The sequence below is a fragment of the Poecile atricapillus genome, chromosome 4 (assembly GCF_030490865.1).
Source record: "Poecile atricapillus isolate bPoeAtr1 chromosome 4, bPoeAtr1.hap1, whole genome shotgun sequence".
NCBI lineage: Eukaryota > Metazoa > Chordata > Aves > Passeriformes > Paridae > Poecile > Poecile atricapillus.
The window spans coordinates 20,613,621-20,630,247 of record NC_081252.1 but is presented as its reverse complement, the minus strand read 5'-3'; the positions used below and the strand labels follow the sequence as shown (position 1 = coordinate 20,630,247).

The 16,627-nt window shown below is 43.2% G+C and overlaps 1 protein-coding gene across 12 annotated transcripts in view; it reads right to left on the bottom strand.

Annotated features, from left to right (window-relative positions):
- The window catches only part of SEC31A (SEC31 homolog A, COPII coat complex component), a 40,913-nt gene that overhangs the window by 22,742 nt on the left and 1,544 nt on the right, over positions 1–16,627 (bottom strand). For all 12 annotated transcript variants that reach the window (XM_058838144.1, XM_058838145.1, XM_058838147.1 and 9 more), the window contains exons 4-15: positions 16,166–16,289; positions 13,821–14,019; positions 12,656–12,751; positions 10,881–11,021; positions 9,743–9,885; positions 8,695–8,794; positions 7,330–7,491; positions 7,026–7,178; positions 5,361–5,597; positions 4,718–4,792; positions 2,621–2,671; positions 1,765–1,842 (exon numbers count right to left, since the gene is read on the bottom strand). In XM_058838144.1, coding sequence (XP_058694127.1) covers positions 1,765–1,842; positions 2,621–2,671; positions 4,718–4,792; positions 5,361–5,597; positions 7,026–7,178; positions 7,330–7,491; positions 8,695–8,794; positions 9,743–9,885; positions 10,881–11,021; positions 12,656–12,751; positions 13,821–14,019; positions 16,166–16,289 — 1,559 coding nt within the window. The remainder of the gene's footprint in view (positions 1–1,764; positions 1,843–2,620; positions 2,672–4,717; positions 4,793–5,360; positions 5,598–7,025; positions 7,179–7,329; positions 7,492–8,694; positions 8,795–9,742; positions 9,886–10,880; positions 11,022–12,655; positions 12,752–13,820; positions 14,020–16,165; positions 16,290–16,627) is intronic.

Here is a 16,627-nt window from a genome sequence, read left to right as displayed (position 1 = left end):
AAGAAAGGGGGATGATTTTGAAAGAGGGGCGTTTGTCTTCCTAAGTCACTGTTACACGTGATGGGGCTCAGCTTTCTTAGGGATAAAAACCTGCCTGTTCATGGGAAGTAGTGAATTAATTCCTTGTTTTTCGTTGTTTTACCAATTAAACTTCCTTTATCTCACAAGTACCAGCAGCCAGACACCTGCATCCTGGGTACCAACTTGCATCTGTACCCATATACACACAACCCCTCCGAGCAAAGCTACAGCTACAATGAGAAAATCTGAAGCCTTTTCTTTCCTTCCCTTTCAGCTTTACCCCTACCAAGAACAGTCTATTATTAATGCTACCTAGGTTCCACTCTGCTCCACTCTGGATTTTAGCTCATCCTTGAAACCCTCTGCACTAGACATACACCCCAGTTTAATTAAGTGAATTACACATGAACACAAGCTTAATTTTCAACAGAGAACTCCAATGCAGCACTCTGTACAGGAGTGCCCAGCAGACAGAGGCTGCTTTTTTTATAAAAATCCCCCAGAATTAAGACAGAGACCACTTTGTGCAAGTACCTAGATGTGGGGATTTCAAACAAAACATTTCAATAATAAAAAATGGTATCAAAAGGGAAGTCTCTCTTCACCATCAATTTTCACAGCACAGGCTAAGCGGAGTGCAGAACCTGACCCACAAACCACCTCCTCTGACACAAGCGATTGCTCCAGTATGTGAAGGGAGTTCAGGAACACCCTGCTTGTTCAGCTAAACTGAAGGACACAGTAGACCAAAGCCATTCATTTGGACAGGGAAGCAAGTCTGAAACAAGCTTTATGTTTGGCTCGTGAAAAGGATGCAGCATCTGGGAAATTATTTTGTTGTCAGAGAACACGGGATGTGCATTTGGTATCGGTTGAGAGCATGTTGTGACTAGCACAGGAATAATGTGCCCATCTAGTTACTTTATATGTGACAGCACACCCTGATGCATCACCAGTGGCTTCAGGCCAGGTCCACAAATACTAAGGTAAGCTAAGGTCATGTTTGGCTGTGAATTCTCTCCTAGAAGAGACATTCATTATGAGACATCCAATACCTTCATGACTGCGTACAGCAAAACCCTTACACTGTCAGACATGTCTGCCACTACAGAGCCTAAAGAATTAACAAGAAATCAAAGACCTAACCCAAGGAGAACACTCTGATTTTAGTGTCTTTTTTTTAGTGTCAACAGTGCCTGTTGGCTGTTTATTATGTGGAGTCAAGTGCACCACCCCAACATGCATGAGCCTTAAACCACTGTTCCCATCTCCACAGACAGCTGCAGACAGGCACCAAGCACAGGAAGCACAGCTACCAGCCCAAATTCTCATCCAAAAGGGAGACTGAGGGAAAGGGGAAGAATGAAGTTGGCCTGTTCACACAGTAGTACACTATTTTCAGTGCTAGTGACACCTCACAAGGCAGAGGTTGGGTCCTTAGTGCTAATTAGAGACCTGTCCACATATGAAAAACACAGCACTGAAAAACAACGCTGCTCAAATGGTATAGGATCCCAAGTGCTGACATGATTGAGCACAAACTGCCTGTAATAAACCTGAACATACTGCCTGAAGCAGATGAAAAAAAATCTCAACAAGACTCCAGTTTTACCATTATAAATAATTTTTTGTATTTCTGTGTATACTAAGCAGCAAGAAAAGACAACAGAATGAAATGCTGTTAAAAGGAACAAAGCAAATACAGAGGAGGTCAACAGGGTTAGCCTAGAGGGCAACAGATACCTCTCCCAAGAACTGTTCCTCTGTAGTCTGGCCTTCATCCCCCTCGTTTGGCACAGATCCATCAGGTTCTGTAGGAGCCTTCAGCAGAAAGAAGATGCCATAAAAAAACACCAGCAACAGGCAGAAATACTTGGCATTGCAGAGTACAGTCACCTTTCCACCAACCAATAGTTAGAACCAGACTGAAAGTCACAGAAATGCGTTGGCAATGTATGCTTGAGCGTCACCAACAGGGTAGAGGCCCCATTTCCTTGCTCTCTGCCATGACACAGTACCTTGTGCTGTTTTCATCTTAGCTGCCTCAAAACATGCAACAAGAGCTTTCTGCCCCATGAGGCAGCTACAGATGACTCTGAACTGCCTGTCACACAAAAGCACTGCAGTGCTGCTGTAAGACAGGCCACTGCAATTACAGTGGGCACTGCCTGAACTGTAGTTACCACTCTTGCAGGAAAAGTTACAGGATCACACTCTCAGTCCTGCTGTCTTTAAAGCCTGATGAAGGTGCTGCTCTTGAAATCAGGTGCCAGGCAGCAAGGCTCTGCCCCACCTCACAGGCAGCACAAAGTGCTACAGTGGGCAGCAAGGAAAGGTAGAGGGACATCAATGAGACCCCATATTAAAACCTGTGACTGGGAGCCCTTCACTGGAAAAGGAGGGGAACATCTGAATGGAAAAGAATTGGTTTTTTTTTAAATAATACCTTCATCCTACTAAATGTAGGAACCTGCTACATGTTGGATTATTTGTGACTTACTTTGTCACAGCTATTAAGTTAAAGAAAAATGATTCTTCCTTTACAAATTACATGGCATTATAAAACTAACCGCAGAGTTACATACATGTGCTTGCTTACCTCTCCCAAGACACCATCTGCAAGACCTTCTTTATTCAGAGCAGATGTGATCTAGAAAACAAGATTTAAATAAGTACCCTTTTAAAGAGGCACCAAAAGCTCAGAGTGCAAAACTGGCACGTGTAGCTACTATGTTGCTTGCACAACAGTTAGCATAAAATTAAACATTTTAACATAAAACTAAAGGCATTTTCTTTTCCAGCCTGGTGATGTATTTACTGCTAAGATTCCTGCACCCCAAGCTCTGATGAAAACAACAGCTGCCCTATGCCTTTAAACTTTTAATTGTTAACTCAAGGGCCTCAAACCTCACTAAAGCTGCTGGAAACCACAGAAGTAAAAGCAGTATCAGAACATGAAGGACAAAACCCTCTGTCTGCTCTGGTCAGGGAAAATAAAGCAGTGACAATCTCTGTGGAACAGAGAGCCTGTCAGGAAGGTGTGGGTTCAAGCACATCAGGCACTTGGCTGTAGGATTTTCCAAGGTTAAAAAAAAAAAAAAGTTAAAGTGCCCAGCTTCTACTGCTTTGCAAAGCAAATCATGACTCCAGATTCAATTACGGCTCTCAAAACCAGCAATTTTATGTATAGAGTTTCTACATTATTTCATCATCAGGGAGCCTGGTTTTCACATTGCTCTAAAAATTATCTACTGGTTTTCATATTGTAGGCTTTATTTTACCCTTGTAGGCTGGTTTGTGTAAAGAGTTGAGCTTAAATTGCTGGAGACGGTTTTCTCTTTCTTTTTTAATCACTGGTTTACAGTAAAAATGAGAAATCCTGGACTTGGCTTGCATGAGAAACACGGGTTTTAAAACTATAGCCCACCCTTTCCCATGTTCTTAACAGCTTATTACAAGAAGCGGAAATCTGTGATCCCTGTTTTTTCTTTCCTAATGCTATCAATAATAGGAAAACCAAGTTGTGATTTAGTGAGCTTTCCATCTGGGCATCACAAACTTTCAGATGAGCTGTACTGTGCTGCTTTTCTTGACACTGAAAAAAACATGAGCTCAACTTCTATGTGGAATGTTTCAGAAAACAGCTACATAAAAACAGGACCTTACAGCTCCTCTCATCTGTTTCCTAAATACTGAAACAATGGGATAGGCCCAGCATCCCAGGCCACCCAGTTCAGCTCTGCCCATTCTCTCAACTTCTCCCCATGCACAGGGCATATCAAACCCAGAGCATAAGCAAGCAGTGGGGCTTTAATTTCATGAGGCCACTCTGCAGAACCACTACTAAATTTCATCTGGATTTTTCTAATTGAAAGCTGCTTTTCAAAAACAGGATTACCCTTGCTGTGCTTGCCTTTGCACAAATATTTAGAAGCTGAGGACAAACTGTTATCAAAACCATGGGGTTTTTTTCCATAGTCATATTAATTTTGCCCTGAAGGACATTCAATTTGTGAGCACAATGACACATTAGTGGAGCCAATCTTTGAAAATAAAACATTAGTTTGATATAATGAAAATGAGTCAAATGTTAAAATCCACTGAAACAGAACTGAAGAAATACTAGATAATTCCTGGGTAGACAACTGAAAATAACAAAGCCAAAAGGCACAGCAGGTAACTCCCTGTAACACTGAGTAAAAATCTTCCAACTGGGAAGAAAGGTCTACAATGATGTGCAGATTTCTGCCTGGTAATCCAAATTTTGCTTTTCCAAAGGACCTTTGAGCTTGTTTTTTTTTCTTTTTCCTTCAAAAACGAATGACGTCTCCCACAAACAAAAAAAGACTATCCCAGGTTTTCCTAGTTCATGCAAACTGCTTACATGTTCTTCAACTAGAAAGGCTAAAAGCAGACCCCATTCCACAATGCTTGAGTAGAAGGATGTCACACAGCAAAGTTAACACAAATAGCCTGAATCAATAAATATCAAAGTTTCTTGATGAGTGAGAATTTCACACCAACAATGGACAGTCAGATGCAGACACAGCTCTGAAGTCTGTTGCCTGCTCTGACACTTCCACTGAACATCCATATTACAAGAAGACAAAACTAATGAAAAAACACAACAGAGCAAACTGTTTTCTGTAAGAATTCTGAAATTACTCAGAAGTTATCTCACATATCACACATTTACCTTCTTCCTCAGATCATCCTTCCTGTATCCTAAGAGCTCGAGGTATTTAACACGTGAATCTTCTTCGAAGTTCACCTTTAAAAAGTTAAAGACTACATTGCAATTCACAGTTTTTCATTTTCTCCCTCACTGGCATGAATGACCCACTGAGATTTAGTAGCTGAGTAGACTGAATGTAATAATGAGAAATGCAAAAATCTTCAGTGACTTGCGCACTTGATGAAGTGGGCAAGGCTTCCATCTGGTTATTGTAGGTGAACAATCTGTTTATCTGCTTCACTTGGAAACCTCTAAATGGTTAGAGTGAGCAGTGAAAAGCCCATCAAAAGCTATCCCAAAGCTTTAATCCTTCTCACCAGCTCCCTGTACAAATATGTGCTGATGGGGAATATCAAAAACCATGGGATACCCTCATCCACACCTTGGCTTTGCCATGACTCCTCACAAACCGCACAAACACCCCTGGTCCTGAGGATCCTCTCTCTCTTCTGGTGGGCCCCCCTCCAGTGATACACTTATGGGCACTATTCCCACAGCCTGCAGCTTTTGGTTCCCAGCACCTCTTCAGCTAAATGTGCAGAAGGAACCACGCCCTGGCTTTCCCAGTCTGTGGGGAACTCGTGAAGGGTTGTCACCCTGTTACCTTTAAGAAGGCCCACACATTCCTCTCGAAGTCAGCCAGGGCCATGTCGATTTTCTTCTGGCAGTAGCTGACAAAGCCCTCGGATTGCACAGCCTCCTGCAGCTGGTTTGAGCGGGCCAGGAACTCCTTCTCCGTGACAACCTGGCTCACGTATACGTGGGGATGTTGCTGCTGCTGCTCCATGCCTGGCTGCTGCGAAGACTTGGAATTCTCAAACGTCACTAGCTTGCCTCCAAACTGGAATTGAAGCACACATGCAGTATGTGAAAATACAAGTATACAGCAGAGAAGTATGTATGGGAATGTATTTTAAATATATATATTATTATTGTCCAGTAACTGAACACTCCTGACATCTGCTCATTCATTTGTTCCCCCCACCCCCCATTTCTACGCATGTAAGGAGCTTGTTTGATAAGTAGGTTCACATTAAAAAAGATTTATAAGCACAGCCATTCCTGTGCCTGTTTTTTTCTCAGACAAAAGACAGACCAGAAACTGAGAGCTAGAGCTGTGGGTCTATACAGTACCCTGCATCACTGGAGTATCTCATGATATTGCAATGCAATTGCCAAAGAAACCTATGCATCATTAAATAAATCCTCAAGCATGATGTCTGCCCTGCTCTTGCCAGGCTGCTTAGCAGTTGAAACTCTACTGACAGATAGGCAGACAGGCAGGAAGTTGTGACAACATTTGAAGAGATAGAATCAACACAAGAAAATAATTAGGAGGGGCTTATGATATTATTTCATTCTATAGTTCAAAATTAATTTACAAGGGCCAGTCCAGTAATACCTGCATTAGAAAAATGCAAAAGCCTAGCCAGGGAAAAGACTGACACCTGGCTCTTAGGAAACCAGGACAAATAAGGGAATAAACAACATCATAAAATGACACATCAGTCAGTGGCTAGGCAACATCACTTCTCTTTGACAGGAGAAAATTGCATTTAGTTTGTGCATCAGATCATGAATAAGCAGACATATGATGCTGAAAATTGAGATGTACTGCAGCAGAGAAATCAAATTCAAATGGACAGCCTAAAATCTCCAGAAGTTCGTAAATAAATGGCCTGTGGGTTTAGAAAAAAAGCCAAAAGCAGAGCCAAGGAGCAGATGACTACAAAAAGCAGAGCTTGCCATCCCCTCAGCTGGCTCCTCTGTAAATCAACCAGCCATGGAGGAACCCAGCCTTGTGTTGCTACAGCAACTCCTGCTACCTTGACCAAAGCTAACCTGAGTATTCTCCACCACACTGACTCACATGAGTGCAGCTTGCAGCTATGAAGTCTCAGATACTTGCTCAATTTGGTGTCACTCCTGGCTCCCATTCCTCCCCCATGTATATTTATTTACTCTAATATTTTTTTTTTTTACTCTTTTTTATTTACTCTACTGCACAGAAACAAAAGCAAAGCCCTAATGCCAAAACACAAACAAATGTCTCCCAGCAAAGTTCCTTTTTCCCAAGCATTTTTGGCTTTTGCTGTCCCCAATGCCCTGTCTGGAAGCTGCCATGAGCATCTCCCACTGTGATGACAAATGAAGATCTCCTAAGGTGGAGCACCACACTAAACTCCTCCCTTCCTAAGGGGTTTAGCAGATGCCAGCACTGTTTCCCTACCTGCCTGGCCAGCCGCACCCATCCCTGTCTCCTCCTTACCGAGAAGGAAGCTCCCATGGGTCGCCGGATCCACTTGGGTGGTTTCTTCAGAGGCATCACCACACTCTGTGGGGCAGTCTGCTGGGGAAGCTGCAGGGGAGGTAGGGGCTGGCCTGTGCCAAATGGATCGAGGTTCCCAAAAGACGAGGAAAGCTTTGATAAAAAAAGGGGGAAAAACCAGAATTGACATTTCTCTAATAAACTAAACATTTATTTATGGGCTGCAGACAGCCACTGAAGACTTCCCATATTTTGTTCCCTCCCCCACCTCCATCCCTATTCTTAGCTGAACAATTTTCAACACCTGGTCAACTTGCTTCTGCCTCAAGCCATCGGTGCTGCCGCCCATGATGGAGTAGACACTGATGCGCCCGTCGAAGGAGGCGGCAGACAGCACAGCTGGGTTCCTCGGGCACCACTGGATGTCAAAGCACCACTGGGTGTTTGTGGGCAGCTCGTACAGCACCTGGGGAGCAAAACCAAGCCCAAACAATCAGAGATTTCACAGAGCACCCTGCCCAATAGCAACAATATTCCTGTGTGCCCCAAGACTGGTGTGCTCTTCCTGCTCCCCAGCAGCCTCCACATCACCATACACACTAACAGGGGGCAAACCCAGATCTCCAAACAGCAGATTATCACACACCACCGCTTCACCCCCTTCTCCTCCCATTAAATCTTCTGTTTAATCCACATAGGACAAATTATGCCAGTGGGGCATGCCTGTGCTGTCCCACTGAGAGCTGTGAGCTGCTGGCATTCATGCTAGCTTATTCAGAGCTGATTTGGGTACCGCCACGCACTACATGGAGGAAGTCTGTTTTCACAGGAAAACAGGAAAGGGTAAAACCTGCACCCTGGCCAGACAGCCTCTTGTGTCCTGGAACAGACAACCTCCCCATTACAGCAGGAAGAAACCTGGAGAAAAACCAGGAGAAACTCCAAGAACAAAATTCTAACTGTCAGCAAAATGCTGTCTCCCGAGGAACTGTTTTTTACTTTTAATAAAAAATATATATTTTTTTATATTTTAATAAAAACATGCAGCATGATTCAACCACATGTAAAAACTTTGTAACAGCACAGGATCCAGCTCAGATAACTCATCTGACACGGTACACTTTTGGGCCAGTGTCTGAATTTTAGAAACACTTCCCACTCCACAATTATTGCCCACTGGAGACAAGGAGACCTCCAGCATGTCTGAAGCCTTTCTCCTGGTCTAGGGATAAACACTGCCTGAAAAACAGACCTGCATTCTCTTTGAAAGGTATGCCCAGGCCCAAAAGGGTAGGGTGGGAACACATTTGAGTGGCTCTCACTGATCTGCCACTACTGTGACAACCTACAAAAAACATCCTACTGTCTGGATGAAGTTCTTATAGAAGGAAAAAGGCAATTGCAACAATGATCCAGCCACACTGGACCCAAAACAAAAGAGTAGCATATACTGAGTTTTAAGTGGAGCCACTTCCATCTCTTACAATGAATGGGGACATCACTGCTCAGTAAGAGAAGCTGCAAGGACAAATGCAAGGACAAAAAGGATAGGGAGCAACATCCCACAGAAGCATCACTCCTAGGAATGCAAGCACAGGAACATGTGTTTTGCAAGTGCCACCTCTGAACAGACATTTTCACGTTTTTTAAAGTGGTATGCATACAATACCTCGCCTGTGTTAGGGTTGGAGCAGAGAATTTTAGCATCCTTCCCACAGCTAAGTAGCAGTTCTGGATCTGCCATACTCCAAGCAATGGCCAATATACCCCTGCATGAAAAGCCACAATAAAAAAAAACAACACTTAATGTAAAAGCAAAATGGTGATAAATAAAGCATTTTATTTAGAGGTTCTACATCCCACATCAAAATGCCCTCTCCACCCCTTCCTCTTACAGGAGGAGGAATTTTTCAATGTTGTCAGCCCTTGTTTTGTTGAAATAGATGTTTTTCTATTTTCTGCATGAAAAGGTATAAAGATGCAGCCACTGCATCTGAAAATTAAATGCAATAGTCACATGGGAGAACCTGGGCATTAGTAACAATATGGTTTGTTTGCCTGCAGCGTCACTAATATCCAGTGTGCAAACCCATTGGTAAGGTCAGTGACTAGGAAGTTTTTCAGCTTTTTATTAGCAAGACATTCAAGTCAGCAGAACTCATTGCCAGCAGTTTTGGCAGAAGCCACACTCTCCCTTCTTAAATCAAGCATTGGATTTGTTCAATAAGGAAAGTTTCACCAACAATGCAGGAGGGACAAGAATTTAACAAAATCACCCACTATACCCCAAATTAAGGCATTTAGGGGACTGAGTGGCACAGAAACTGTGCAAATCCACACATGAGGAGATGTGCCTGGGTGTACCTTTAGTACATTATTCAGCCAAAATCAACTACTACTAATTCTTTCTTCCTTCTAGCTTCCTCTTCTTAAAAAAACTTAGAAGCAAACTAGTAGCTTCACTGTTTCAGCAGCCTGGTGGGTTTGTTCATTTATTTAATTTGGGGCCTGTTTCCTTCAGAGTGCCAAGCTCCAAAAAGGCAAGTCTTTCATGGCACAGGGCTGGCTGGTCAGCAAACCGGTGTACAGCGCTGCCTGCTGCTGAAATTGCCGCCAGCAAGGGAGCCTTCCTTCACAGGGAACAGCAGGAAAGGAGATGCAGAAACTGGGACAGTCACCAACAGTGCAAACACCACGGAGCTGTGCAAGACTCGTACCTTGTGTGACTTTCTAGAACACGAAGTGGTGAGGAGGCAAATCTTAGGTCCCACATCTGAATAACAGGCAGCCTGTCATCCTCTGAGGCCAAAACCATCTGGGTGGCAACTTCAGGATGCCATGCCAAGCCTGAGCAGTGCATCTGAGGGGTGACATTGGGCCAAAGCATCACATAACTGAGCAGCACTAAAGGGAAAAGAAAACTAGACCAAATATGTCTATGTGCATGATAAAACAACACTGCAAGGGAAATTGCAGCTGTTTCCAGGCATTATTTCTGACTGCATTCAGACTGGGATATTCTCCTTATTCCTGTGAATGAGGAGACTTTCATTGAAGTTTCCCAAGGTCCTCTCAGAGAGATGACACTGCTCTGACTTTTTCCACAGTCCTATGTCTTAATGTGAGAATACACTAAAGCTCACCAAATAAACCTTTTCCTCTACTATTTTTATTTATATTTTAATAAAAGCCAACACTAGGCAGAGGTTATTGTCATAAGAACACTGCATCACAGGACTACCATCACATGATGAAGACAGCCTACTGTGCTGCTGTTATGTCAGGCAGCAAACACAGAAAACACTGAAAGTTGCAGAGTTTATCAAAATAATACACTGAGGAAAGAGCTACTTCACAACCACCCACTTCTAAGTTTCATTTTTAACTCTTGCTGTATCTTTGGAGTTTGTTATAGAAATAGTCTATTTAAAATAATACAAAATTATACAAATATGTCACTCTCCACGAGTTGAACAGACTCTTTTTTACATTCACACTGCCTGAAGGGGTGGCATGGTGGCTACAGCTATAGGAGGCAGCACCCCTGTAACCTGCTCAATGCCATACTTCTCTGTGGCTAAATCAATAAAAATCCTTCTGTGGTAGTCCCAAACAGATCAATAAGTGCTTTCTCAAAATTAAATCATCACTCTGACAGGACATCTGAGTGCCTTGCCTTGCTTCAGTCTGCATCTGGCTATTTTAATTTATAATGCTGACAATCCCTCTTGCATAAAAATACTCTCAAGAGCAAACTGGGCCAGGCACCACTACCTGTGTCACTTAAGAAGGGGTACCAAGAGTCACCCCTACACCTCTCTGCAAGCACCCCAGCAGTTGCAGGAGAGAACTCACCCTGTTGTTGTGGTCACTGACTTTGATGATGGGCTCATTCTTCCTGAGATCCCACACGGTGGCTCGGCCACTGGGGCTGGCAGATGCCAGGATGTGCTGGACTTGCCTGTTCCATGCAATGCAGCTGATGTCCTCCAGAGGCTGCCGCACACACAACACAGCCCGTCACAACCCCGCCACGCTGGAGACTCAAACCCTGCTATTTTCAGGACTTGCTAAGTGAGAAATCTGCAAGGAGAGTGCCCCGTGTACTGGGTGTGTTCTGGACTCCTTTCTACACGTGCTGTAGTGTACAGCACCTGAAAACACTGACTTAGAGGCTGCTAAAATTTCTCTGTGAAGTTATTTTCTGCTTTACAGTACTACACATTATTTAATTAACATTAATATACATTATATTACATATATAATGTATATACAAAAACATAAATAAACATTATATTAACACAAGTCTAAGCAAAACTCTAGGACAGAAAATTACTCCACGAAAGTACATAGGAACTGCTCTTTTGTCATGGACTATTAGGTTTTTATTTAGGAAAAAAAGAAAAAAAGTTTGCTTGGAGAAATTCCATGTTTTTTTCCTTTTATTCCCTCCAATGTTTATTTTTGGACCAAAACTTAAAAGCAGTATTAACCCAGCTCTTGTTGCCCTATTATTTCTTGTTGTCATTATACATATGAACTAAAAGATATCCCAGCCTAAAAAAATCACTATTAGACATAAAAAGTTTTTTATAGGGATTTCTAAGGTGAGCATCCTCTCAAGTGTCTACATGTTAATAAATGACTTGAACTAAACAAAGTAACCAAACCCTTTGGGGATGAAAGTTTAAACTAAATCTAAATTAAATCAGAGTTTAAATTAAAAAGCTTTAAATTCTTCCCATCCCATTTGCACACTTTTTTGTCTCTAAATTATCATGCAGTAATAAACCCATTTTCCAGTAAGCATGCACTTCAGTGGAATTTTTTAACAGCAACAGAAGTGTACTTGCATTGAAACAACTTCCTCCCATTCTTCCAGTTCCTTCACAAGGCAAAAAGCACAAAAGACTATTGTTTTTCCCCATAGATCATCTTCAAGAGACACAGGCTAAACACTGGACCTTGAGTATAGCAATTAAACCACTCCCTGAAACCCACCAAGGCAAAACCCACTGCCTCATCATCTGACTTCTCAGTAGCTGCTTTTTATCTTTCTCCTATTTTTCTCCCTGCACCTTCACCATCTTCAGATTCATGCAGTGAAACATGCAAAGGAAGACTAAAAGACATGCAATAGCTATGATATTTGAAAAGGAGCTTAACCTGAGACTGTTCTTGCTGCTTGATAAAATGCAACATTTCCCAAAAATTAAGGGGGCACTACAGCTTTCCCTAGCCAAATATAGTTTCTTCACAAAGAATTGCCACATAAAGACCTGGCTGGCCTGTGCAGCAAGCCAAAACTGCATGTCTGTTGTGGATAAAAAAGACAGCATATCCAGGGTTGCTGCAGGGGAAGCAGAGCACACCACTCAGTGCATGGACCCGTGTACACTTGCCCTTACAGGCACAGCCAGGACACTCCTCTCCAGGGGCTACAAGGGCAGCAGCATCCAGTCATCCCTATACACAGCCACTATACAAGTGAGACTTCAAGAGGCCTCCCCCTCCCTCCATGCCTTTGAGACTGCTTTAAAACTGCAAATTTCAATCAGCTCTCACTTAACTGCCTTGCATCTTTTTTCATGAGTCTGCTCTGGAGAATTTAATTAACACAAATCTGGTACCTGTGTCTTCACTCCTGGTGTCATTGGTGTAGCAAAGTTGTTCAAGTCCCAGATATAGATTTCAGACTCATTAGCACCAGAGGCCACCAGATTAGTCTGTAAGAAACATTAATAGACATTAAGAGTATTTTCAGCATCAGCCTTCCCAGTCTTAGCTGCTGGGAGGCATCAGATCTGCAGGACTCTGCAAATTTCCCCTATCAGCTCAGGATATAGGAAAAGATACAGGGAAAACAGTGGCAGGGCAGAGGAGGACACAGTGCTGCAGTTATAGCCACCACAGAGCTTTGCTCTGGACAGTGTGGCAGTCCAGCCCTGCCCACAGTGAGTGCAATCATCCAGAGCACTCCTGCACCTGGGATGCAAAAGTCCAGGCAGAGCAACATGAGCCAAGGTCACCAAGTGACCTTTGGTCACATTTTGTGCCCGATGACCGGCGAGTCCTGAGCTCGTAACAGGCAGAAAGGGACAGGAAGCGATTCAGGGAGGACACAATGAACACAGTACAGCCTTGCTGGAGGCAAGTGTGCAGGGACAGAAGTGTTATTTAGGAAACAAATCCAACTGTATTCTCACACAGCTGGTGGCAACAAGGAAAAACACACTATCTAGAAGGAAGTAAATGCTCATTGGTGATGTGGGAAGGCTTGTCAGCTTTGAGAGCCCTTCTGCTAATGAGGCCACATGGCTGTGTTTCCTTGCTGTCTCCTCTTTCCAAACAACAGTACTTAGAGGCCTTAAAGGTGGATGCTACCCAATCCCCAAAGGAGATATCTGAAAACTGATCTCACCAGAAACATGAATGAGAGCATGCAATTCCTTCCTGTGTGACTGGCACAATGCACAGAAGCTAAGAGAAGAGACTGACTCAAAACACCCTGAAGAGCACCTCTACTTCACCCATAATCAGAGCTAAAAAGATCAACTAAATTGACCAGGTAAACTGATGAGGGGAAGGAACGAAGCAGACACCTCAGGCACTTTCAGTCCCCTTACTGAAATGCCATTAATGGGGCAGGTTTTTACTACTAAATACAAGCAGACACTGAAACACCAAATATAGTTCATGCTTTTCAGGGGAGGGGAAGCAGCAGAAACATCTGAGGTTACAAGTTAAGATAGGCCACTCCTCTATTGATGGCATGTTAACAGCAGAAAAACCAACCTGGAACATGTTGACATCGAGCGCTCTCACTGGTCCCGTGTGCTTGTCTTTCTGGGCTATTATTACCTCAGCCTCTCCATCTATGATTTTGGCTGAGTCATACAGAATGATATTTCCATTTTCACCCCCAGCAATCAGGACTCCAGACACTCTGTCCCCTGAGGTCATGCTGTGAGGGCCCCAGATCAGCTTGTGGTACCTGTAAGACACAGAGGGCCCCACAGTCTTGAACCATCCACCACCAGCTCCCCGTAGGTTGATACAACCCATTTTTGCTCACCCCAGCTAAAGTCAGAGAAAAGCACTGCCTGCATTTCTCCCTAAGGATGAGTCTCTGCACAACTCCTTCCAGCAGGAAGGCATGTCCCAATTCTGCTCATTAACAAGAGGCACAACATGCACAACCAACAACCTGCAAACTGGTAACATCTCCAATCTCCTGGCTGCAAAATCAGGTAAGTGCTCCCAGTAACAACAGAAGTAATCAAACTAAGGGCTGTAAGCCCATCCAGTCACAGCCTGGAAAAAAACCTCTGCTATCTGTGAGCAGCTCCATACAGGAGAAGAAAGAGGTGAAACTAGAAAAATTCCACATCTTTTTCCTTATCTGTGCTTTTGGATGCGCAAGTGTTTTGACTGCTGTACCAGGGACTCAGCAAGTTTAGTCAACATCACAGACACATCATGGCCCACTTTCAGGCTAACTCCAGAGGAATCAAACATACTTCCAGAAATTAAGAACACTATTGTGTCCATCTGTAAATACCCAAATTCCCTTCAACTTCCTGCATAAGCAAAACAGCATTCCTGTGCACTTAGCCATGCCAAGAATTAATATGTTCTACATAAAATGACGCAGCCACCTATCAGCTCTTATGCAAGCAGAAAGCAAACCCACATTGGCTGGAAGGTGGCACAGAGGTATTTTAGCACTCACTGTAATATTGCTTTGTTACCGCCAGAAAATCTTCAAGCAATTTCTTTAGATCGCAGCAACTTTAGCATTCTAAGATAGATATTACAGAAAGCTACCCAAAGAGCATATGCTGGGTGAGAAATACCATAACAGCCAAGTGTTCAGGCTGCCAGTGCTGAGATTACAGCAGGGGTTCGCCAAAGAATGAAACTACAAATGGAAATTGGTCTGTGATGTCAGACAGACCCATTCTTGGGTGTGATTTTTATGCTTCTGCACCTAACTATGCAAGTTTATGAGAAATTAAATGACTGACAGGGTTGTCCAAGCATCACCAGCAAGACTGAACAGAACTTAAAACAATCCAAAATGAAGGCAGGAAACAGTGAGGAACAAAACCCAGCAATTAGCTGTGTAATTACTTTTCTCTTGCCCTTTACTCTTTCCAAGATAAAGTATGGTTCTATAAAAGCAGCACAAAACTTTCCTTGGAGAGCAATTAAGGATTTATCTTTTGTGGTTCTAATCACCTGAACTTTTTCATTTGCTGCAAACCAAAATACAGCCTGACATATACACTGCTATCTAATCTTTAATTAAAAAAAACCCCAACCCTCAACCTCCTTTTTAAAGCATTTTCTGGGGCAAAGTCAAATTCCTGTGTTGCTGGTCAAGAGAGGTATATTCCAAGGAGTGCTGCATCCTGGCTATAAGGAGTGCTTGTAGAAATTCAGTAAGCAAATGGCAAGTCTTGAAGAATCTCAGTCACAGTTAAAACAAGGTAGAACAATAAAACTCAGAGATCCAACACTGCCTCCTGCCTGCTCTAAGCAGGTCAGTAGGACATGTTGACATTAGCTCTGCTCAGAGAACAGGGCATTTAAAAAGGGGTTGTGACTCTTTCAGCTCTACCAGAGAGCTGCTGCAGTAAAAACTGGATGCTCTGATGCTAACATTATTTGTCTGGAGAAGCACATGGCAAGGAACTAACAGCTAACTGGAGCTGTGCAGCCAGAACCTTGGCTTTCCAGCTGTAGCAACACACACAACGTAACCCAAGTTAGTTATGTTACAGGAGTCCCCCTGAAATGCTTAAATACAAACAGGATGGTGCAATATGAAAAGTTAACACCTTATTTTCACAATTTCACATTTTATTCTCCTCTCTTGTGAATCCCAGAGACTTTCTGGGATAAAGGGTTCACACATATATTCAAAAATTTTCTGTTTATGTCAAAGCATGAACGCTTGCTTGGAGTCCAAGCTCACTGACCCACAATATCAATTGCACACACTTGCCTTCATCTTTCTGTGCTGAGCTTCTGCTTCTCTCCTTAACAAGTCCAGGCACACCACAGGAAGCAACATTTCCAACACACCACATGTAACAGTTCCAGACACTGTACTTTCCTCTTACAACACTGCCTACCTGTGTGAGGAGGAGAACGTGGCACAGCTCTTCATATCCAGTGAAGGATCTGCTAAGTCTAACTCAAATATTTCTAGAGAAGCACTTGTACTGAAGGTTGCATCCAGCTGCTGAGCTGATGTACCTGTGAGGAAGCACGTCTGGCAGTGAGAAAGCCGTGATACATAGCAGTAACTGCAAATGCAGCACGAGAAGGGGAACAAAAATATCCTCCTTTCAAAAAGGATCCTGAGATGGGGTCAAGACTTCTGTTTCTTAGCTATAGTCCCACACAACTCTCCTCCCCATGGTTCTCCCTTTGGGTGCTTCTTAACAAGTACAACAATGAAAAGCTTTGGCCAAGTACTTCTCCCTGATGATGCACAGAACACAAACAAAGTTAAAAACAAGTGACCAGTGCTTAGGATTGGTGTCACCTTTCCCGGGCAAAAGGAAGAGGATGCTTGCTGTCACTTGTAGAAT